At 34.9% G+C, this 26,140-nt stretch overlaps 1 protein-coding gene across 2 annotated transcripts in view; it reads right to left on the reverse strand.

Annotated features, from left to right (window-relative positions):
• The window catches only part of LOC111053267 (nuclear factor NF-kappa-B p110 subunit), a 54,056-nt gene extending 28,863 nt beyond the window's left edge, over nucleotides 1–25,193 (reverse strand). For both annotated transcript variants that reach the window (XM_039420755.1, XM_039420754.1), the window contains exons 1-9: nucleotides 24,884–25,193; nucleotides 18,284–18,430; nucleotides 16,866–17,002; nucleotides 13,550–13,716; nucleotides 6,310–6,439; nucleotides 4,597–4,735; nucleotides 3,483–3,587; nucleotides 1,602–1,707; nucleotides 523–650 (exon numbers count right to left, since the gene is read on the reverse strand). In XM_039420755.1, the coding sequence (XP_039276689.1) occupies nucleotides 523–650; nucleotides 1,602–1,707; nucleotides 3,483–3,587; nucleotides 4,597–4,735; nucleotides 6,310–6,439; nucleotides 13,550–13,716; nucleotides 16,866–17,002; nucleotides 18,284–18,430; nucleotides 24,884–24,899 (1,075 nt within the window). In that variant the 5' untranslated portion in view covers nucleotides 24,900–25,193. The remainder of the gene's footprint in view (nucleotides 1–522; nucleotides 651–1,601; nucleotides 1,708–3,482; nucleotides 3,588–4,596; nucleotides 4,736–6,309; nucleotides 6,440–13,549; nucleotides 13,717–16,865; nucleotides 17,003–18,283; nucleotides 18,431–24,883) is intronic.
• Nucleotides 25,194–26,140: the final 947 nt, after the last annotated feature.

The following is a 26,140-nucleotide window of genomic DNA, read 5'->3' on the forward strand; positions in this document are numbered from 1 at the left end:
TGTGAGTAATTTCGATAAATATTTATGTGCTTTCAAAGTTGTAAGGTCCTTTTATAATCACTCTGTATTATGTATTTTATCCAAAGTTTTCTTTTTAAATAACTAATGACTGAATTCAACTAACAAATAAATTCCACTAGTAAATTGAAATGGGTTACAGATCGAAACCAATGAAGAATATATTATATAAACTTTGATCAATGTTATTACCGTATTGAATCAAGTTTGGGATCCATGAACCAATCACCTTGTAATAGATTGATTTCAAACAATTACGATCCAGTCATTATTTTATTAAATAATATACTATTAGGTAACCCGAGCTTCTCAAGGGTCTATTTGAAAACTTGACAAACTGAAACTTGACAATATGCCTATAACCATCCTCGGTTAATTAAGAATATATAAATTCAAAATTTCAAGTTAATCAGTCCAGTAGTTCAGACGTGATGATGCGTCAAACATAATTTTCCTATCCCTACGGCTGTATGCCGTATTTATTATAATATAGATAATACGCACTGTTACTATATTCGGCTGGTTTGTATACAAAGTCACGGGTCTCGCTTGTGGCTCCATCAGAAGGCCTCTCAAGCTGCATCTTAACCAAAACTTCCCTACATATATCTTGTGATTTGTATTTTGGACATCTGAAAATGAGAATATAAATAATAAAAAATAGAATATGAATAATAGAAAATATAAAATGAATAATAAAAAATAGAATATGGATACTAAAAATAGAATATGAATAATATAAAAAAGAATATGAATAATAAAAGATAGAATATAAATAATAAAAAAATAATATGAATAAAAAAGAAACGAGAGATTTGTGGCTGACTGAGGCTAGAGACGGGGGAAGATGTGCAAAAATTGGCAGACTGAAACTAAAATTGAAAAATGTTATGATGTACGGTAAATTAATGTGAAATATTGTATTCGTTGCCAACCACATTATACCTCATAAGAGAGGCTTTAGTTCTTTTGAGTATGTAAATAAAGCTATATTATTATTATGAATAATAGAGAAACGAACTAAATAATAAAGTGTATGTGGATGTGAAGTATAAGAAAATGATCGGTCTTAAGTTTGAAATTCAAGACTTAGCCCATCTTGGAATCTGAAGATAATTTCAACTTGGAAGAAACAAATAAAACTATTTTGGAAAAACTGAACAGAAGAACCTAAAATCAATGAGAATATTTTTTTCTGGGGTGGAAATACCTTCAAAAAACACCTGGAGGCAGCGAAGCAACTTGGGTGGTGTGAGATTTTTACCTCACAAAAAAATCATCCTCAAATGAATAGGAAACTTATTACCTCAAATTGGAAACCACTTGTTGAATGTTACTTCAATCTGAGATGTGCTATAGTGAGGTTCACGTTATAATGGTAGTGGAGAAAGATAGGAGAACAGCGTTGCCGATTCTCTGTTTGCCACTGCCTTCTACAGAGAATAGGTGATACCGGTATATCTGATCAACTGTTCATAACGTATATGATTAACTGTTTGAATTATTGAAACAAATTTCAACTTATTCCTATTATTTGAAACAGAAATCGTATTTTCAACAGAGTTGAATCTATTTAGTTTTACCTGCAACTGATTCCAAACTGGTGATGAACTTCCACATGAGTTGCATAATCACGCCACACTTCATTGCCATAATCATCACGTTCAGTGAATAGAACTTTTATATTATCTGTAGAAAGTGATTTGAGAAATTAGAATAAAAACAATGAGAAATACCTTTTCAGTACTTTGGAAAACTATAGATATTCTTGTATTACAATTGAAGATATACACTGTTCAATGCACTCATTGTATCAAAGTATCCAGTCCCAGTAAAATGCGATTTGAGAAATTATAACAAAAACAATGAGAGAAATATTTTCAGTACTTTGAAAGACTATATACATGATCTTGTATTACAATTGAAAATATACAATACACCCATTGTCTCAAAATACCCAGTCTCAGACATTCCCTGTCATTTAATATAATAAAATAACTTTCTAAAAAATTGAAAGAGGATGTTTTCTCTCGCAGGATTCCTCATCTGGACAAATTCGACCAAAACTTTTATTTATTCATTTATTGGATAGAGTAAACAATACAGTAGTCGGTAAAGAAAAAACAGGCTATTGCCCAAAACTTCTTCAATTTCCTAATTTTGTCTTAAATTGTCCAAATACTATGTAGGTTATGTCCATTTCAATTTATAAACTATAAATTCATTTTTCTCGATAGATCCCCCAAAACTGAAAATGTTGACAAAATATTCTGTCTTTTCCCAGGTGATTGCATATAATTATTGTTATATTGCATGTAATTATTGTGGTATAAAAGTATTAAAGTAAAAGTTAAAACAAACATAATTTTGTTTAAATTTATGTTGAACAAATATATTGACATCATCATAATTTGTTACTTTCCTTGCCCTATTACCATAGGTAAGGAAAGTATTGCTTTCCGAAAAAAATTAAGGTACCCCAATTTCTAAATTTCTATACGTTTCAAGGTCCCCTGAGTCCAAAAAAGTGGTTTTTGGGAATTGGTCTGTATGTGTGTGTGTATGAGTGTATGTGCGTCTGTGTACACGATACCTCATCTCCCAATTAACGTAATGACTTGAAATTTGGAACGTAAGGTCCTTACAATATAAGGATCCGACACGAACAATTTCGATCAAATGCGATTCAAGATGGCGGCTAAAATGTTGTCAAAAACAGGGTTTTTTGCGATTTTCTCGAAAACGGCTCCAACGATTTTGATTAAATTTATACCTAAAATAGTGATTGGAAAGCTCTATCAACTGCCAAAGTCCCATATCTGTAAAAATTTCAGGAGCTCCACCACCCCATATATGTAAAGTTTGATTTTAGATTCACAATTATCAAGCTTCAGATAAAATTTAAACAAAAAATTTCGAGTGGAATAGATTGAGCTTGAGAATCTCTACAATTAATGTTCAATAACATTTTCACCTAAAATTAAAAATAAACTCGAAAATCGAGAAAATGTGATGATCCAATTGCAAACTATTGGCAACTGTTGATTCTATTAAATGATTCACTATGATGAGATAGCAGACCTCGCGTGTCTCCAGCGTTATTACCCTGTCACCAGCTGGCTCTAATCTTTGAATAGTAGACTTGAGATGCGCGGGAACACTACCGTAGCGTCAGGTGATCAATTTTCATAACGGCAAGGAAAGTTGTGTGAGTGCGCCACACCAGATTTTTTTAAATTGATTTTGAACAAATATAGTAGTATTGACATCAACATCTTATTCTTTCAATTATGAAGGCTTTCTTTTGGTGCGGCCAATTGCCTTGGACATAGATGACCACCGAAGTAATTAAGTGAGTATCAAGCGTATAGAATAAACTAGCCTAATAGACAACAAAATAATTGTTTTTTCATAATTTTGTCTGTTAGCTCAACTTAATTCAATAGTGATGAAAATTATCTTACTTTTTCCAACCTTCTCCACAAATAGAAGGATTTCTTCTCCACCTTCGCACGAGCTGTAGAATTTGCTGAGTCGGCATATCCTTAACTGACCAGTCACATGACTCTCTGTAAAAATCAGCCCCAAGTCAAAAATCTGCATCACAATTAATTGAAAAAGAATTACTACTCAATTACTGGATACTACTCAATTCTATCTCAATACTTCTATTTAAATATTATATGAGTTAAAAATTTTCCCAACTTTTGAAACAATTATTGTCAGGATTAGTTCACAATTGATGGCATTTTATGATAAATACACTTTCTATTGTTTATATAATAAGATTAAATTTTGAATCTAATTCGTTTAAGAATTAGAAACAGTTATAGTAGGCGTCCCGTAGCTCTGCCTCCGTGGCTTTGAAACGACATATAGGCAAGGTATGGTTCGCGGGGTAATATTCACGGCTTTGCAAAAACATCAGGCTTCAGAGACCCTAGATTGAGGAAGCTTCCTACACACAGAGATCCTTCATGAATGAGAGAGTTGCAACGTATCACTAATTTTTTGGTGAAATAAACTAAATTGAATTAAAAATTAATATATAATGCAATACTTTATAATGAGTGTTTTTTGGGGCTGCTAAGCACGAAGGCGCTCCTAAAAATATAAATAAATAAAATAGCATATTACTTATAATTATAATGAATTGAAATATATGAAAAATTACAACTATCAGAGACAGAGTTAGCATTAATTTGAATATAAACTCTAATCCCAAGAGTTGCTTACATTTCACACTACCAGGTATTTCAATATTTTCCATAAAATGAATTTTCTCTTCTAGTTCCACTTTACAAAAAACACCGGTCTGGTCTATGGGTCATACTCAGGCACTTCAAAATTCTACATTTTTCCCATGATTTCAGATCTTCTTTCAAGAAAATTTACTGATTCTTAACACTAACAATCTTGAATCACTCAATTGCAATTGATTTTCTTCAACTTTCCTAACTCGATAAACAACCATAGTTTTAAAAATATTTTGGGTTTTTATTTTGATAAAAACATTCATTTTGTAATCTGAATGTACACACTTTAAATTCGTATCTAGTGATAGCATAGCTGACTCACTCATATTGTTGATAGGTTGAGAGTAGACAGGTTCGCAAATTTGAATATACTGCTGATTAACCAACGAAAATGCTTCAAATTTGAGCGAAACCGAATTCATATTCATTCCTTTGGCATCCTGTTCAGCTTCAAGTCTCATCTGAGAAAATAAAAAGTAGGTACTGTAGGTCAAATTCATGAGTTACGTTCTACAATAGAATGAGTTACGTTCTACAATAGAATGAGATTCAAAGTAATAATGACGATCCATTCAATAGTTTATTGAATACAGTAGGTGGAAATCAATAGCCTTGATTTGTATAGAGGAGAGTTATCATGAGAAGATACCCCATATTATGGGCGATTATGTTCTAAATTTCAATGCTATGCTATTTTTCTTCCAAATTTAGGTGATGAAACAGTCCAAGATAAGATTAGTCCTCATGTGAACAATTTTTATACAATTTTAGTCCAAAATAAACATGGAAACTATTTCTCATTAATCATTTGACTTTGTAACTAGTATTTCTGTGAACAGTTGACCTCCCGCAGTATTCTCATCTACAAGTACCTGATTGAAACTATAGACCTTATGGGAATACAGCAATAGACTGGCTTCTCCACACATCTGTGTAATCACTTCTCAGCTGATTTATCTATATATATATATAAAAGCGAAATGGCACTCACTCACTGACTGACTGACTCACTCACTCGCAGAACTAAAAATCTACCGGACCAAAAACTTTCAAATTTGTTAGGTATGTGTAGTTGGCCCTTTAGAGGCGCACTAAGAAATCTTTTGGCAATATTTTAACTCTAAGGGTGGTTTTTAAGGGTTTAAAGTTCGTCTTTTAGCATGTATGTTCTTCTTATTCTCTTAATTATAATTGAAAAAAGGCCATACCATATGTTGATATAAAACTAAAATCTAGAGAGTAGCTCTTCGAAACAGTTGTTAACTGGTAGGTAACTAAATTAATAATTTTGTCAGGTTGGCATTAAGTTGAGTTGACTTTGTTAGGTTGGCACCAAGATGAAGATTGAAATGCATTTATCGCGGAAGAATTGAATTGGCACAGCTACTTCAATCAGATTTATTCCTGGGAATATTATATTACTAGCCGTCAGGCTCGTTTCGCTCGCCATATCCGTTTAGCCAGACGTTTAGTCTGGACCCCCGACTGGATCGTCCTAACAAATGATAAAAATGCTCAAATGAAAAATGCAGGCGAGCGAAGTGAGCCTGCTGATCTCATTCTTGGACGATCCAGTCGGGGTCCAGGGGGCGGAGCCCTGTGGCTAGACGGATATGGCGAGCGAAGCGAGCCTGACGGCTAGTGATTAATAATTCTATAGTCTGATTTTTACTCTAATATTGGCGTATGAAGAAGGCTCCTTTTTCCTTTTATATTATCCATGAAATGCAAAATTTCCAAAAACCTAGTATATATTCGTTGACGCGCAATTTAAAAAGGAACATACCTGTTAAATTTCATGGAAATCTATTACTGCGTTTCGCCGTAAATGCGCAACATATAAACATTTAAATATTAAGAGAAATGTCAAACTGTCGACTTGAATCTTAGACCTCACTTCGCTCGGTCAATTACAGTAAGACTGCAATTTAATTTTAATTTTATTAATTTAGTTAATTTCATTTTTACAAGGAATCATCATAATACAATTACAGAGTGCATAATGAAATAATAGGAGATAGTATAGATGTACTACCTTGCCAAGCAGTTTTTCCTCGATGTTGAGTTTTTGAGTGAATCTAGCTTCTGCTATTCGTTTTTTCTTACCCAACAGTTCATCAACCAACACTTTCTTGGCAGTGTGAATTATAACAAGGTTCTGGAAACTGAAATGAAAAAACACCAGTTGTAATATATTATAGATTGATTGATTCTTTATTGATTCATACATTTATTTATTCATTTATTGTACACAATACTACAACCATAATATAATGACATTGAAGGAAAAACTAGGCTGAGCCAGTACAATTTCTCTCCAAAAATTTTGATAAAAAGTTAATGTTGTCCAAAGGTTGAGGTTATGATATCACACACTGCTTCAGTAAGTACATCATCAAAATGATAGGGAGAGAAAAAAATAAGGTAACCTTGTGCTATTCCTCTCCCAAATTTATATAAGGTTACACATAGTCCAAAATGGTTTAAGTCTTGTTGGTCACTTCACAGAATTTTCAGTCCTTAATTATTTTCACGATGTAGGTTTTTTAAATTTAGATGTTTCAAAGCCAAACATAGAGAAAATATTTCACATTATTATCACTAAAATGGGAAATATTCACATTACCATATTCATATTAGCATTTTATTCCTCTGAAAATGAGTCAATTATTAATATTGATGGAAATAAATGATCCATATAGTTAGATCCATGTTATGATGGCAGTATTTGATTAACATTGGTGTAGCTATCCCTGTCTATTATCAGACAAAGCAGATAGCATGATCCTTTTATAATTCCGCAATGTTGCCAGATAGTTTTTCAACAATATAGCGATATAATCAATTACCACTATATTCAATCTCAAGTACGGAAATTCATCATTTAATAATTGAAATAGTTATTTCTGCAACTAGTGCGCAAGGTGACAGTTTGCTGCACCGAAAGAAACGTTTACGCCCGAGCCGTAGGCGAGGGCGGAATGGTTTGTTGAGTGCAGCTTTGCGCACGTATTTCACATTAAGTTTTTCCTACAGTTTTTCCTGAAGTTTTTCCTACCATTGAATATGAAAAGTGGGTGATTATGGGTAAAATTGCCTGAAATCCATCAAATGTATATCTGTGTAATTTTATTATTAATAAATAAAATAGAATGTAGAATGTGTGTTTGAATAGCGGGTGGGGGGGGGGGCTGTGTGCTGTCCACTGCTGTCATCCACCGTTGTCCACCACCTCAAGACTCTTATAACGTGCTAGACCCACAGTCACAGTTACTAACTTAATTTTGATTTTGCTGCACTGGTGCTACCTACTATACCTACTATTACTACAGGCCTCACAACTAATTAATGACGTCATAACATGTAGATTGATTCTTCCTAGATCGTAGTAGTTTATACTAGCTTATCAATGTAACTTTTGTTACTGTATCAATTTTTTATTGGATGGAATACTACATAAATTTCAGATCAAAGAAATCTGTATTTTATTAAATATATATTTTATTGAAATAAAAACACTTTATTCTACAAATGCAATAATTTATCCATACTTTCAGCTTGATAGACATAGGCTTACTCGATTTAGTGATAGAGCTATGATAAATTCATCTCAACCAAAAATACTCAATGATAACCTGTATCAGAATCAAAGGAGAGGTAAATCAAAGATAAACCAAATTAGATATAACTCTTTTTTTAGGAAATAGGCTCCCCCAAACTTGAACACAATAAATCTGTGGTACAAAGAAATCCATCAGGAGAATGTTTTCCAGTTAGGTGAAACCTTTAATATAAGGATGTTATGGACAGTTCCAACACTTGGCTTTTACTTTTTAATTTATTAGTTAAAAAGTTCTTTCACACACTTTATTTACACTGTTCTTCCACACTCTCATTACACTGTTATTTCACATTTTATTTACACTGTTCTTTCACACTTCAATTAAATTTTCCACTCACACTTTATTTACACTGCTCTTCCACACTTCATGTAAACCGTTGTTTTGTAGAATTAAAGTTCTTTCTTCTCATCGCTCGTATCCATTTTCGTTCAAAGTTTCATCTTTCGAAAAAGAAAATAGGTACCGTACGGAAACTTTTGGAGTCTTGTTATAATTCCCGCGACAATTATATGTACACAACAGTATCCCATGATTTAAAACCCCAAATTCATTATTACTTTTTACAAACGAATATTAGAAGAATGATAAACAAACCATATTCATTGAAATGGAAGACCGTGAAAATTGAATTTGTAATTCCAATTTTGTTGATTACCATATGAGATGTGATAACAAGCATCAGCGCTCTTATTTCGCTTGCTTACCGCCAGTAGATCATCGATGATCTACATGTGATGACGTCATAGTTTATTAGAGATCAGTTGTGGGGCCTGAAGTAATAGTAGGTATTGGCTAGACCCACAGTCACAGTTACTAACTTAATTTTGATTTTGCTGCACTGGTGCTCCATAATAACCTACTAACTATTTTGCGTTGCCATGTTGCAAATCTGGAGTGCAGGAAAAATTTTTCCCGCACTAGAGCGGAAAAGTGATTCTTTGCGTTCTGTGATCAGTGCAGCAATGGCCACTTTTCAAGGTAACTGTGGGAAATAGTTATTTGTGCAACTAGTGCGCAAAGTGACAGTTTGCTGCACCGAAAGAAACGTTTACGCCCGAGCCGTAGGCGAGGGCGGAATGGTTTCTTGAGTGCAGCAGAGGAACTTTGCGCACGTATTTCACATTAAGTTTTTCCTACAGTTACCATTGAATATGAAAAGTGGGTAATTATGGGTAAAATTGCCTGAAATCCATCAAATGTTTTTCTGTGTAATTTTATTATTGATAGAACCCTTAATTTATTGTCAAATTGAATAAAAATGTTGTCCTTGGTTATAATATCTAATTAATAATTTGCGCGTTGTGCTTCGTTGCACCTCTGCTCACTATAGCAGCCCAGTCACTGTTACCAACTTCATTTTGATTTTGCTGCACTGTTGCTCCATATAACCTACTAAGTATTTTGCGTTGCCATGTTGCAAATCTGGAGTGCAGGAAAAATTTTTCCCGCACTAGAGCGGAAAAGTGATTCTTTGCGTTCTGTGATCAGTGCAGCAATGGCCACTTTTCAAGGTAACTGTGGGAAATAGTTATTTTCCTACAGATACCCTGAAAAGTGACCATTTGTGCACTGATTGCAGGCTGCAAAGAATCACTTTTCCGCACTAGTGCGCAAAGTGAGTACTTTGCGTACTCCAGATTTGCAGCATGACAACGCAAAATAGTTAGTAGGTTATATGGAGCACCAGTGCAGCAAAATCAAAATGAAGTTGGTAACAGTGACTGCTGTGGCTGCTATAGTGAGCAGAGGTGCAACCAAGCACAACGCGCTAATTATTACTATTATATATTATAACGAGGACAGCAACAGCACAGTGCCACCACAGCACACACCACACAGCCGCCTCGCCATTCAAACACTACTAAGTTATTTGATGGATTTCAGGCAATTTTACCCATAATTACCCACTTTTCATATTCAATGGTAACTGTAGGAAAAATTTAATGTGAAATACGTGCGCAAAGTTCGTTTGCTGCACTCAAGAAACCATTCCGCCCTCGCCTACGGCTCGGGCGTAAACGTTTCTTTCGATGCAGCAAACTGTCACTTTGCGCACTAGTTGCACAAATAACTATTGTGCAACTAGTGCGCAAAGTGACAGTTTGCTGCACCGAAAGAAACGTTTACGCCCGAGCCGTAGGCGAGGGCGGAATGGTTTCTTGAGTGCAGCAGAGGAACTTTGCGCACGTATTTCACATTAAGTTTTTCCTACAGTTACCATTGAATATGAAAAGTGGGTAATTATGGGTAAAATTGCCTGAAATCCATCAAATGTTTTTCTGTGTAATTTTATTATTGATAGAACCCTTAATTTATTGTCAAATTGAATAAAAATGTTGTCCTTGGTTATAATATCTAATTAATAATTTGCGCGTTGTGCTTCGTTGCACCTCTGCTCACTATAGCAGCCCAGTCACTGTTACCAACTTCATTTTGATTTTGCTGCACTGTTGCTCCATATAACCTACTAAGTATTTTGCGTTGCCATGTTGCAAATCTGGAGTGCAGGAAAAATTTTTCCCGCACTAGAGCGGAAAAGTGATTCTTTGCGTTCTGTGATCAGTGCAGCAATGGCCACTTTTCAAGGTAACTGTGGAAATAGTTATTTGTGCAACTAGTGCGCAAAGTGACAGTTTGCTGCATCGAAAGAAACGTTTACGCCCGAGCCGTAGGCGAGGGCGGAATGGTTTCTTGAGTGCAGCAAACGAACTTTGCGCACGTATTTCACATTAAATTTTTCCTACAGTTACCATTGAATATGAAAAGTGGGTAATTATGGGTAAAATTGCCTGAATAATGTAGTAGTGTTTGAATGGCGGGGGGGGCAGCTGTGTGGTGTGTGCTGTGGTGGCACTGTGCTGTCGTTGTCCTTGGTTATAATATATAATACTAATAATTAGCGCGTTGTGCTTCGTTGCACCTCTGCTCACTATAGCAGCCACAGCAGTCACTGTTACCAACTTCATTTTGATTTTGCTGCACTAGTGCTCCATATAACCTACTAACTATTTTGCGTTGTCATGCTGCAAATCTGGAGTACGCAAAGTACTCACTTTGCGCACTAGTGCGGAAAAGTGATTCTTTGCAGCCTGCAATCAGTGCACAAATGGTCACTTTTCAGGGTATCTGTAGGAAATAGTTATTTGTGCAACTAGTGCGCAAAGTGACAGTTTGCTGCATCGAAAGAAACGTTTACGCCCGAGCCGTAGGCGAGGGCGGAATGGTTTCTTGAGTGCAGCAAACGAACTTTGCGCACGTATTTCACATTAAGTTTTTCCTACAGTTACCATTGAATATGAAAAGTGGGTAATTATGGGTAAAATTGCCTGAAATCCATCAAATGTTTTTCTGTGTAATTTTATTATTGATAGAACCCTTAATTTATTGTCAAATTGAATAAAAATGTTGTCCTTGGTTATAATATCTAATTAATAATTTGCGCGTTGTGCTTCGTTGCACCTCTGCTCACTATAGCAGCCCAGTCACTGTTACCAACTTCATTTTGATTTTGCTGCACTGTTGCTCCATATAACCTACTAAGTATTTTGCGTTGCCATGTTGCAAATCTGGAGTGCAGGAAAAATTTTTCCCGCACTAGAGCGGAAAAGTGATTCTTTGCGTTCTGTGATCAGTGCAGCAATGGCCACTTTTCAAGGTAACTGTGGGAAATAGTTATTTGTGCAACTAGTGCGCAAAGTGACAGTTTGCTGCACCGAAAGAAACGTTTACGCCCGAGCCGTAGGCGAGGGCGGAATGGTTTCTTGAGTGCAGCAGAGGAACTTTGCGCACGTATTTCACATTAAGTTTTTCCTACAGTTACCATTGAATATGAAAAGTGGGTAATTATGGGTAAAATTGCCTGAAATCCATCAAATGTTTTTCTGTGTAATTTTATTATTGATAGAACCCTTAATTTATTGTCAAATTGAATAAAAATGTTGTCCTTGGTTATAATATCTAATTAATAATTTGCGCGTTGTGCTTCGTTGCACCTCTGCTCACTATAGCAGCCCAGTCACTGTTACCAACTTCATTTTGATTTTGCTGCACTGTTGCTCCATATAACCTACTAAGTATTTTGCGTTGCCATGTTGCAAATCTGGAGTGCAGAAAAATTTTTCCCGCACTAGAGCGGAAAAGTGATTCTTTGCGTTCTGTAATCAGTGCAGCAATGGCCACTTTTCAACGTAACTGTAGGAAAAATATATTTTTTGGGGGAATAAAATATAATAGATTATTTCTAACCAGAATTAACAGTTACTACATCAGATATACCGATATCAGCTAGTCTCTATAGAAGGCAGTGGCAAGGCAGAGAATCGGCAACACTATACTCCTATCTTTCTTCAATGCCATTATAACGTGGACCTCACTATAGTACCCTTTAATTTGTCTTTAACAAATGAGACATATAAACTAAAAAGATAATAAACAAACTTTGATTCGTTTCAAAACACTTATTTAAATGAATATTATGCGGAATTTGTCAGAGTTTCAAATAAGGTGCCTACGTGAAGTTGACAAATTTCTACTAATAGTATAACTTTTTATGGATGTCGTAAAATTGTTTTGTTTATTTATTTGTTTATTTAATCATTCAGAATTACACATTTTAAACATTTTATTATGTGTTTTTTATCTATACTAGCCGTCAGGCTCGCTTCGATCGCCATATCCGTCTAACCAGGGGGCTTCGCCCCTGGACCCCCGACTGGATCGTCCAAGAATGAGACCAGCAGGCTCGCTTCGCTCGCCTGCATTTTTCATTTGAGCATTTTTATCATATGTTAGGACGATCCAGTCGGGGGTCCAGACTAAACGTCTGACTAAACGGATATGGCGAGCGAAGCGAGCCTGACGGCTAGTAATATAATATTCCCAGGAATAGCTCTGATTGAAGTAGCAGTGCCCAATCAATTTTTCCCTGATAAATGCATTTCAATCTTCAACTTGGTGCCAACCTAACAAAGTCAACTCAACTTAATGCCAACCTGACAAAATTATTAATCTAGTTACCAGTTAACAACTGTTTCGAAGAGGTACTCTCTCTAGATTATAGTTCTATATTAACATATGGTATGGATATTTTTCAATTATTATAATAAATTAAGAAAATAAGAAAAATATACATGCTAAAAGACGAACTTTTAACCCTTAAAAACCACCCTTAGAGTTAAAATAATGCCAAAATATTTCTTAGTGCGCCTCTAAAGGGCCAACTGAACATACCTACCAAATTTGAACGTTTTTGGTCTGGTAGATTTTTAGTTCTGCGAGTGAGTGAGTGAGTGAGTGCCATTTCGCTTTTATATTCGCTTTTAAGTTGAATGTTGACCCATCCTCTGTCCACTATTGTGGATGTTCAGGACATGATAAAAATCTAATCTAATCTACACAACTTACAGAAATGTACCACAGGCTTATGCCCAAAACGGTTCCAATTCTAATTTTTACAACAGTCCAAATATAGCTAGTTATGTGTCACTTCAACACTCTTCAATTACACTCTCAATTTACAATTCAAAACATACAAAAATCATTTTAAATTTGAATTGTTATGTGATTTGTCGGAAATTTAAATAAGGTACGGTAATTTGTGAAATTTCTCATGGATATTAGTAAAAATGATAGTATAATTTTATATAAGTTTACCATGCCGTATGGTTGTCCGACTGGCTGATACGCATATCATGCGGGTCATCTTTTTCTGTCCGTCCTGACATTTTGCCCACAAGCCTATGTACGTGAGGCCTCCTCCTCTTATTTTCAGCTGTGTACAGAGTGCATCTGATTACTGCATCACCATCATAGTTGAAAAGCTGAAACAATCACTTCAAATTTATTATAGGACTATTAAGGTTTAGAGCAGTTTGGGGTGAATGCTTGGTGTTTAACTGAATTGTATATTATGAATTTATACTGATAAATAAATTGGAATTTTGTGGACACTGACGAAATGAAGACATATTGATCTGAAATGTTAAAGATATGGCTCAAGAGTTATTTCTTTTCATTATATTTCAATTCTGTATGGGGAGGGATATTGAGATATTTCTCCAAATGTTAAACAAATTTCAACTTTCTAACTATCAATAAAATCTGTGGTTTTTGACAATTTCTCAGTCTTTTTATTTAATATGAATATTTACCACAGTATCAACTTCTCAACTTCACACAAACTTCTCCAAATTTCTTGTTGTTCTATTTTTTAACAAATAGAACAGGTATTGATAACAAATAGTTGGTATTGATAACATCAACGTCTTATTCTTTCAAATATTTCAATTCCTTACATACTGATACCAAATCGACTAATCAGCAATAGTTTTCGTTTTCAAATTACTAGAATTGAATACAGTACTCACTTTTTTAGGGCTACTGAAATTATTGAAACATAATTGCTGAATTGTATTCTTTTTATAAGCTACTATCCTCAATCTGTATTTATTACTTGAATTACTTTCAATTACTTATGCTTTCCTCATATTTTTCTTATGTATTTGTGAATTTCATTTACTGTATCTCTTATTTTTTCTTAGTAACTTGCTTAACACGATTGTAAATTGTAGTGAAGACTGTTTTGGGCTTAATGCCTGTAGTCTTATTTGTTCTGTAATAAATAAATAAATAGTAAAAATTATCAAGTATCATTTTCAATTTATCGGAACAATACAAAATAAAAAGGGTACTTGATAGTATTAGAATACCTAGTGTTTAAACTACTAGAATTGCATTTAGGATCAAGAGTTTTATTATAATTATTGATTTTCCATTTCCATTGAGGGGGAAAGTTTCCTGAAACTAAACCAATTCGAATGTTTTCTCGTGTTGAGCCTCCTTTTTATAGCTAAGTTACTTAGTAACGGTAGCTGATATCTCCTCTTCATCAGATTCTTCTATGACTGAATTATTTCATCAGACTTTTCTCTTAGTTGTTTATTATACATTCTACATTGACTGACAAAACTGTTTCTATCTCATTTTCCCATTTATAGGTTGGATTGTATCTACAGCAAGATTCAAGTTGAATCCAAAAGTCAAACATGTACAACATCTGCAAAACTTGAAGAAGGGTCTACATTGGTATAGTGGATTAAGTTTCTGTTCTTGTAAACTTGACTTAAAGTTTACAAATAATTATTATTAAACGAAAATTCTGCTACTGCCGACCATACTATCCCGAAGACTTCTGCTACTGCAAATATTGACAACAGGGTAAACACCTAGATGGAAATTCGATGAACGCTACTATACAAAAACTATTTGTCAGCCCGGGAATCGAACACAGTACCTCCTGATTGCCGGTCTGGAATGCTTACCCTTACACCAAACTGGCAATCTCTGGATAGCAGCGCGCATTTTATAATTTTTGTATAGTAACGCTCATCGAATTTCCATCTAGCTGTTTACCCTGTTGTCAATATTTGCAGTAGCAGAAGTCTTCGGGGTGATTTACAGCATTTAATTGGGATTTTCGTTCAATAATAATTATTCATTAATTAGCATTTGAACAAATGCAATTACTTATATATTTCAATCTCTAGACTGACTGGCCGCTATGACTTTGTATAAAATGAGCGCTGCTATCCAGAGATTGTCAGTTTGGTGTGAGGGTAAGCATTCCTGACTACCAATTAGGAGGTACAAGGTTCGATTCCCGAGCTGGCAAATAATTTTTGGATAGTAGCTCTCATCGAATTTTCATCTAGCTGTTAATCCTGTTGTCAATATTTGCAGTAGCAGAAGTCTTGGGGTTGATTCACAGCATTCAATTGACCGAATGAAGTGAGGTCTAAGAATCAAGTCGACGGTTTGGCATTTCTATTAATGTTCAAATGTTTGAATGTTAAAATGTTTATATGTTGCGCATTTACGGCGAAACGCGGTAATAGATTTTCATGAAATTTGACAGGTATGTTCCTTTTTTTATTGCGCGTCGACGTATATACAAGATTTTTGGAAATTTTGCATTTCAAGGATAATGTAAAAGGAAAAAGGAGCCTCCTTCATACGTCAATATTATAGTAAAAATCAGACTATAGAATTCTAGGATTTTTGTTTAATAACTAGTAGTTCTGTGAACAGTAGACCTCACGCAGTATTCTCATCTACAAGTACCTGATTGAAGCTATAGAACTTATGGAAATACAGCAATAGACTGGCTTCTCCACACATCTGTGTAATCACTTGTCAGCTGATTTATGATGAATAATTCTATAGTCTGATTTTTACTCTAATATTGGCTTATGAAGGAGGCTCCTTTTTCTTTTTATATTATCCTTGAAATGCAAAATTTCCAAAAAAAAACCTTGTATATTCGTCGACGCGCAATTAAAAAAGGAACATACCTGTCAAATTTCATGAAAATCTATTACCGCGTTTCGCCGTAAATGCGCAACATATAAACATTTAAACATTAAGAGAAATGCCAAACCGTCGACTTGAATCTTAGACCTCACTTCGCTCGGTCAATTACTTTTTCTCAAATTGAGATCCGCTGTTTTTATCTCCACTGTTCGTAAATTGTATCTTTCCAAACTATAAAATGTCCGGGAATTGTATGCTTTCTGTGCAGTGTAGCAAGAATATATTGCTTTAGTAGTGTCATTGGGTCGGTTAAATAAAAGCTAGTACCTAGTTAATTACCTAATTCTAAGTGGTTTTCTAGACTTGGTTGAATAAATTTTGAAATTCAAAAGTTGGCTAGTACTAAACTTCCTAGATGAAACTAGAAATATTCCGGTCGCTAGCAAACGCTTAAATAATGGTTGCGTTCAAAGCCAGTGATCGGTGAATGAGCGATGAGACCGGTCAGTGAACGTGGCTCTGAACGATCAATTAGCATTTGAGCAAATGCAACTTCCAATTTATTTCCATCTGTTTGCAAAATACATTCATTTTATAGGAAAGTTGAATTCCAATAAACTTGACTAATGTAAACGCCCCTTCAGAACTATTTTCGGCTTACCTTCACAGTGGGATATGTTTTCTCATTTTTTGTGGCCCTAGCACCCAATATCGCTCCATGTGTTCCCTGCATCTCGGATTTATATCGAAACCTGAACTGGTTAGCAGGCTCCTCCATGATTTTCAAGTATGGTTTACCTGCGAATAAAAATGTTCCACTTTAATACACAGTATACTGTAATTCCTATAGTGATGTCCACGTTATAATGGAAGTGGAAAACGACAGAACAGCGTTTCCGATAATCTGTCTTCTATAGAGAATAGCTGATACACCAGTATATCTGTTCTTGTTAAGAATGATCAATTATATTTGAATTGCCAAGGAAATATCATTTGCAATGAATAAAAAATAATAAGTTGTCTAAATTGTCAATTAAATAAAAAAATGGAAACCTAAATTGATTTTGATTTGATTTGGTTGTCGTGGTTGAGATTGAATATTTTGTTGATTAATTAAACTTTTACATTGTTAAAAAACGATCTGGCAACGTTGCGGAGCTAGAAAAGGTCAGCGCTACCTGCTTTGTTAAATGATAGACGAGAATAGCATGACCAATGTTAATCAAATACTGCTATTATATCGTGGACCTCAATCATTTCATCTCACTAAATTTAAAAAAATAAAATTGCAGGTTATTAATTAAATGTACAACATTAATAAATATAAGGCCCGGTTGCACAACAGCCGGTTAAATTTTAACAAGAACCAGAGGAGGCGTTTTTGAAAAGACGACTTCCCTGATTGGTTATCATGGAATTAATCACGGTTAAAATTTAACCAACTGTTGTGCAACCGGCACTAAATCTCTTAGAAGCATCAGCATATATTCTAATCGCGGATTTTCTATTCGATATTTTTCTGGTAGCCTAATCTTATTTTCAGTTTTATCAAGAAATTAATCTACATTTTTTGTTCGATAAGAATGTATAGAAATTTTTGTAAGTGTTCATTATTGCAATTTTGAATAGTTTTTAAATTTTTCTTGTCACTTGAAATGTTACCATAATTATTATGACAATATATTCGAAGGCTTTTCTTCAAACCACATTGGTTGACTGCAGATTTATCTATCAGTAAACGTTGAGAGATCCAAAGTAATATTCAATTCACTTCACCAGCATAATGAACAAAGAATATACGAGACAAATATTTGATCGCAATATTTGATAGGAGAAACATTAGTAATATCAGTTGAGAAATAAAAAATCAACTAACCATATCATTCACTCACTTATTATGTGTGTAGGTGTTTCAAATTTTTGATGTGATCTTATGCTCATGAATCAAGAACGATAATCTATCTAATGTTTTCAACATTATTGTGAAATAGGCCTACTGTACCAATATCAACCTAGAGCTTGACATAGAGTAGATAAATTATATTAATAGAAAATATTTACTGTTGAAATAGGAATTACCTGGAGTATTGGTGGAATCTGGAGAAGGTACTTTTTCAGATATATTACTAGAGAAACTGTCCTGGCTTGAACTTGTCATAGAATAGGCATTATCAACAGAGCTGATGGGACTCGTATAAATATTTTGCGTAGCCCAGACCATATCATCTGAAAAAAAGAAATTTTACAGATTAAAGAATTGACAACTAATAATAATAACAAAGAAAAAATTATCACCTATTCGTCAAAATAACCTAATTATATGGAAACTACATATTTATTGGAGTCACATTCACTAACAGTGTTTCTATAAGTAGTTTTCTTCTATGTAAATGAAAAAGTGACAATTTTTTCATAAGAATGGCCAAAGCCAATCCAATATTAAGAGAACGTGATTGATGGAGGATGACAATTTATATTTTGGAACATGAGTCTCATTTTTTTATCTTTGTAATTCTAGATAGGCCTACCAGAAATCACGTGAGTAAATAAAATTAGTCTAAATTCAACTATTATGTATGATAATATCACCTCCATAGATGTCCATCATCACCAGTAATGAGTACATTATTGCCTGAATTTCAATATATACCTCTGTCACAAAGTGAATTTTGTGACTAATGGAGAATCGTCATATAGCATATAATTTAACGAAGTTTCTTTATTTTAGAGTGGGAATAGGGTCGACAGTCGAATTTATTTTGCTAAGCTTAGAGTCGAGCATATAAATCATCATCATTGGCGACAACCCTGCAACTTATCATCAGCGGATTCATCTTAACTAGAAATATCTAGTTCTTGTTTACTAGTTTGAGAATCCTTTATCTAACATGCAGTCAGCAGCAGTCGCGCCAGAGTAGCCGCTTCTTGTAATTTCTGGAAAGAAATATTGTTTTCGCCGGAAAAGTCTCATTTTCGGCCCTAGGTGCGAAATATACTATGTCGCCCCACTTGGATGTAATGAGCTGGTTTTCGTGCGTCATATGGAGGCCGAAAATGATTGTTTTCTGACCAGGCCAGTAAAAGTTTTTCGCCACACTTGGATGTAATGAGCTGGTTTACGTGCGTCATATGGAGGCCGAAAGTGATTGTTTTCCGACCAGGCCGGTAAAACTTTACGGCCCTAGGGCTGTAAAATGACCTTGAATAACAGCTGATCGTGTCCGATCTCACAAAAATCATAGAGAGATAATCTCATAATGACTGTAATAATCTATATAATTATGTATCGTGAATCGCGGTATTATGTCTATAATAATATATTTTATAAATTACTGTTTCATAATTTAATATTTATTATTGTGTTTTTGATATCAAACAATAGAATACGATGATATATCTCCATAGCCTCAACAATATAATGTTGGCTACATTGTCCATTGTCAGAAAGGTACGTATCGCAAGTATTTAAAAGTGAAGAATCGAATTTGAATTCAAAGTACAATAATTGTATCAATATTTAAAAGTGAGGTAGAGTAATAATTATTGTTTCTTTTTTATTATCGAATTCCACTTCTTAATGCAATACAATCAACAATAATAATAAGCAAATACAGCACAGATCTGAAGTTTAAGGTAAGCCTACTGGTGAAACTCAGCCTTGACTGAAAAATTCCTAGTAATTTTTCCGTAATTCATTATTAAAACTTTTAGATAATTTTTCTTCAATATTAAACCATATAGAGAAAACATTAGGCCCACTCAAGATTGAATCTTCGAATGTTTTCTCTATGATTTAACTATTTTCAGAACAATATTTTGTTGTGAAAATGCCAGCAAACGGCTTCAAATTTGCGCTATACTCTATTATTATAGTAGCCTACATAGCCTACGTTATCTGACTTAATTCAGAGTGAAAATTTTATTGTGAGACAGATAATAATATTAATTTTAATAATATAAGTCATGAGCCAAAGTCTGTTGTACGGTACGCTTTTTAGGAGTGAAGTAAACTTTTTTAGAAGTCTAGTATTACAGTATTACGTGTATGCTAAGGGTTATCAGTCAGGCCCCAACGTTCAACAGTACGGAATGGCCGAGAGCGTAAAGGCGTAATACATCAGTCAGAACTCAAAGCTCAGTGAATAACAAACATGATCTAGGTTCGAATCTCGGTCTGACTTTTTTTTGTCGATGAATTTCGACTTTTATTACCTATTTTTTATATTAGTTACCGTAATTTAAATTTCAATCAATTTTTTAGATATATTTTGAGACAAAACTGTGAAATATGCAATTATATTAATTTTTTCATCACATTATTTCAAAATAGTAATGAAAATTCTATTCATCCATCTATCCATGATATTGCACCGGGCGCAAAGCTCGCGCCTAATATTAATAGTATAAAAATATGGTCATTATTGTAAATTATTAATTAGTAATATTGAAATTAATTGACAGTAAAAGTTGTCATAACCAAGATTCAAACTATCAAAATAGGCTGTTTGAATTTTATTTATTTTTAAATTTCTTATATATTGGGAAGTTTTTTTTGGGTGTGGCGAAAAATAGCGTTCGCACCATGGGCAAAAATGTATTTCCGGCTCTCAATCTTTCCTAGTCCTCGGCCTACGGCCTCGGACTTAAAAACCGATTTCGAGCCGGAAATATCTCATTTTCGGCCCTAGGTGCGAAATATACTATTACGGCCCTAGGGCTGTAAAATAACCTTGAAGTCAGCTGATTCTGATTTGATGTGAACGTGTTTACAAAATGGTTTATGAAACAGAATCAGTTTATGCTTCTAGAATTGAATGAGTATTCTGCAATAAGACACTATCATTTTATTTGGATGAATGAAATACGGATAAGATATATATTATAAACTATTCAAATTCGATTTTCAGAGTAGGATAGAACTTCTAACTTGAACTTCCGAAGTCAACGACAACAAGCATTGTTGACGTTGACATTCAGATTTGCCAAATTTCAAGTGTGCTAAAACAGCTGATCAAAAAACTTTTCATTATTTGTGTTTATTATTCAAGAATCAAAACATTCATAATAATATCATCTTATTGTCATTTGGAAGAATAAAAAGTATAAACTCAACCTTTTACATAATTGAACATAATCTTTTAGGTTATTTAGACAAATCAGAGTAAAAAATAAACATAATTGGACAATTTCCTGATATTCAGATTACCTCAGATTTGCTAGAGCTATGACCTTCCTGTTTTGCTTTCGGAAGTGCCTAATAAACAATTATTCTCATATTTATATTGTTTATTTTTCTGTGTGGCGAAAAATAACGTTCTCTCCATGGGCAAAAATGTTTTTCCGGCTCTTAATCTTTTCTAGTCCTCGGCCTACGGCCTCGGACTTGAAACCCGGTTTCAAGCCGGAAAAGTCTCATTTTCGGCCCTAGGTGCGAAATATACTATTACCGGCCTAATCTAGGAATTAGCAATACCGTCATCATTAATCCACCCTTAGCATTAGTGGAGTCATTCCTTGTCACATGATCGGTGGCGTGATCATCTTCTGAGGTTCCTATTGGACGGTAATCTCGTTTCCCCTTGCCTCCTGTTTTCCACGGACCCTGCTCTGGGAGGAGTAGACCCGGGGTCGAGTTAGTAGTTGAGTGATCGGGTTTGTGTATGGCCGCGTTCCGTGCGGCGTTACCAATAGTCATTTTCTAGAGGGATAATATTCTATTCTCTATTTTATTGAATGGAATATTGTAGGGCAAGTTCCGGACAACTCGAAGTTAGATCTTCCTTAGGCATTTTCTTTCTTGATGGTTATTTCTCCCAACTCGTATCACTGGGGGTGAGCGGGTTATCCGCTTTAAGTTTGTGCTACAAACAGTAAAGTGGGAAATTTAACTAGGCTCTGTTCGGTTCGATAACGGTAGGTTCCGCATAGTTTTCGGATTGTAGCGGAATATTTTAGAGTTCTTAATTTATAAGTCTCTACTCTGTCGCTTCACGACGGTTTTAAGTATAATACGGAAATTGATAATCGGTTTGTAAGTCTCCGTATTTGGTTCCACGGCGATTCAGGTAGCTGTATGTTAGGACTGGTCGCTTATATGCGTTTCCTTCCCTGTAGTAAGATGGCCTCAAATTTAAAGAGTAATTTTTCTCAATTGGTTTTTTATTCATGTGGGGAAAACCCTATTCTTTCAGAAGTAATTTTTCCGATTAGAATTCATTCTTGTGGGGAGGTACCTGTCTTCGTTAAAGATAAGTTTTCCCAGTTAACTTTCATTCTTGTAGGAAAATTCCTATCCTGTGAGAGTAAATTTTCCTTGCTTAGTTTTCATATTGTAGAGTGGCCCCTGTATTTATTTTTGTATAGCAGTTCCGTCTAGCTATAATTCCTAGTAGGAAAATCCAAATCCTCCCAGCTCTCAGGTACAGCTTGAGAACTTCCAGGTTGATGTTAACAGACTGTGACATCCTTCCTCTTACTTTCTCCTAACTTTTCCTGTACTAAAATCCTTCCTGATCTCAGTTCCAGATTCGAGATCGTCCTAGTCGCGGTTTTTCAGACCCGAAAATACTTTCTAAAATTCCTAGAAACCTGTCTCCTTTAATAGCAAATATTATTTGCTGGTTTTCCCTGTGGAAAATTCACGAATTTTCATGTGATCTCAGTTGCAAATTAGAGTTCGATTTTGTTGTAGTCCTCAGACTGGCAATTGCTTGGAAAAGCCCATTAAAATCTTTTCCTGAATTAGGAGTCTCTGACTCGATAATTTCCTTGTGGAAAATCCTGGAAAAATCATTTCCAACCCTGACAACGACATACTGTTGTCTTCCCGATATTATTCTACAGACTGTGTCTGTGAAAATCTTTTCTATCCTCTCATAATAGTCAACATACTGACTATTAATTTGAAAGAGTTTCGGACGATTGAGAGTGATTTCCATTCCCCTTAAGGGCTGTTACAGAGTAGCCCTTAATAACCGTCGCGCAGTTGTTAGACTGGCGCGGAAATCCTGGTTAGCAGTCACAGAATTGCTAAAGATCCTTTCGCAGCTATAGGCTCGCGATTCAGAAATCCTACACCTAAAACCCTATATACTAGTAAATTCGTATGGCTTTTGTTGGTGGGGAGTCCCCTTGCGGGAAGGTCCCACCGCCTGAATATATAATTTGAGCCGTCAATGGGCCTTACGACTGTCATACTTCAGCCGGGACCGACAGTTTAACGTGCCCATCCGATAACACGGGAGTGATCTGGTTAAAAAACGTTGGGTTGTGAGAGGGTTCGAACCCAGGATCTCTATGCTGCTACGCAAGCTCTCTATCTATCCACTAGACCACGGATCACTCCATATATACCATATCACCCTATATAGCCTACCTATATCACCCTATATTATTGAAAACTAATTTGATGATTGATAGAGCACAATTGTCAGATTGCGGATTATTGAACAAACATCTGTTTGTTGTAGAGAATAATAATCTTATTATTGATTCTCTGTACCCTATAGCTATATCCCATACCGTATACCGTATATCCTATACCTCATACCCTGTACCCTATTCTCTATACCTTACACCCCATACCGTACCCTATTTAACTATATCTTAGATACCACTAACAACTCTATAGATCCACCATACCTTTACCCTATAGCTCTTACCTTAAACCCCATAGAAAAACCTCTTTCCGGGCTTGCAGATCCTGTCTGCCCGCTGTCAGCTCGCAGTTGGTTCAGACTGCGTACTATTTTTATAATAGAATTATTTGTAGGGATCTGATTCCTTGTATAGGGTTATCTTAATCCCATTTACACACCCACCCTGTATTTCAAAGGCCGAGGGCCGAATCGGCCAGCAACGGCACGGGCAAACACTCTTCCCTTGAACTTGAAAATCTCGCGAAAGAAGCAGAGGAAATCCCGGAGCCGAGCCGCCTCTCATACTGACCACTACCACGATAAGCTCGTTGTGGGTGACAGGACAAAGGATTTTTCTGCAATCTCATTGAAACTGTCAGCCGCCTCGACCACCCGTCTCCAACTCACCACTTTCAAGGCTTCATCAATTCGAGACCATTTAATATTCTTGGAATATTGGATGTCACTATTTCTACTCGATTCTATTAACAAATTATTCTCTACTTCTATTCCAATTACAAAATGATAATTTATGCTCGGTTGAAGAATGAAGGAAATATGAGGCCATGGAATGGTATGACACTTACTATATACCGGCAAAGTTGCCTCATCCTCACCGAGAGAATGCACCCTCAGCCTGCATCCTCACCCTATCTTACGACAAATTAATTAACGTGTCGGTGTCAAGATGACAGATCGACAGCAAATGCTAAGCTAGGTTAGCTTAGCATTTCAACTATAACTTGAACCGTAGTGTAGAGCCTACTCAAAACATGCTAGGAGTGAATTGTTACAATTCAATGGTCAAACTCCTAAAAAATCACATGAATGTGAATTCTGTTGTAATAGCAATGATACTGTATACTATTAAAATGTTATGTAAAATGAGACACAGAAACCTCTCACAACAAAGTTCAAGGAAAGATCATGCAACTTATATAGCAACACTATTCTTCAATAACTTACATCTACGTAAATAATTAAGAATTATAAGATTTAAAAATTATTCATTGTTACATTCAATTTCAAAATAGAAACTTACCAGAGTTTTGATGCATGATTACAAGGAAAATACAGATCCACTAATCACGAAAGAGGAAAATCAGTAAACTTATTCGTTCATGGAATGGTGCCGACTTTAAAGAGCAATAATAAGTTGATTTATTTCTTCAAACAACTAAAAAAACTCAATTGAAATACCGAAAATTATACATTATTTTAGTTTTAGAGGTTATCTTGACTGACGTGTTCCTTTCCTTGAACATTTAGTGTGATCACGAAATTCTGTTCGGTGCTTCTCTCTACTTCACGTTTGCACTCTTTTAATACTGAACTGAACTGAAAAGTCAATATCAAAACTACAAATAATTGAGAAAATATTAAATAGGAGAAATACAGTGCCTATCAGGTGATTTCTGAAACCTACCTACAAGATTAAAAGGTGTTCATTCATAATCCCTTCCATTATCAATCATATATTATACCCACGCACAAGCCTGGAACTCAGGTGAGCGTCATCCTCAGGAAAAACTTATTCTCATCTAAAATGAATTTTTTATCTGGTAATTGAAATATTTCTTATATTTGTACTGACTATACACAACCAATAATAAATACATAGTGCGGTTTTGTTTGAAACCATCCATCTATCAATCTGAGACAGAGAACAAGATTTTTAGCAGGAATATTTTTATATAAATAAAAATCTGGTGTGGTACACTCACACAACTTTCCTTGCTCATATTTGAAACTACGATCAGACTTCTGTATATGCGTATATATAATTGTTTTCAAAGTACTTTTTCTTTGTGTGAATAATTGTGAAATTCGATGATTTTTTCAGTCGTAATTTTTTTTAAAGTCGTCAAAACAGCTGTTCTACAGATGAAATATCTCGACTATGTGTTCTTTTTTTGAACTGCGCTACCTACCTACCTCATGCACGAGAAGGAGGTTACTAAGTCCATTTCCCAAGGATGGGGTGGACCCCCCATTGTTTTCCCAGAAAGGAGACTCATGCCAGTTGATAGAGCTGATAAATAACTATACAGGGTATGAATTTGAAAAAAATCGGTCAAGTTATTTTTGAGAAAATCGTGAAAAACATGGTTTTTTTGTAATTATCCGCCATTTTTCTCGAGAATATTACGGAGCTCCTGCAATTTTCCCAGGAAAAAACTCATGTCATTTGATAGGGCTTATGAATAGCTATCCATGGTATGAATTTGAAGAAAATCGTTTGAGCCGTTTTCGAGAAAACGTTGAAAAACATGGATTTTTAGTCATTATCCGCCATTTT

The sequence above is a fragment of the Nilaparvata lugens genome, chromosome 2, assembly GCF_014356525.2.
Source record: "Nilaparvata lugens isolate BPH chromosome 2, ASM1435652v1, whole genome shotgun sequence".
NCBI lineage: Eukaryota > Metazoa > Arthropoda > Insecta > Hemiptera > Delphacidae > Nilaparvata > Nilaparvata lugens.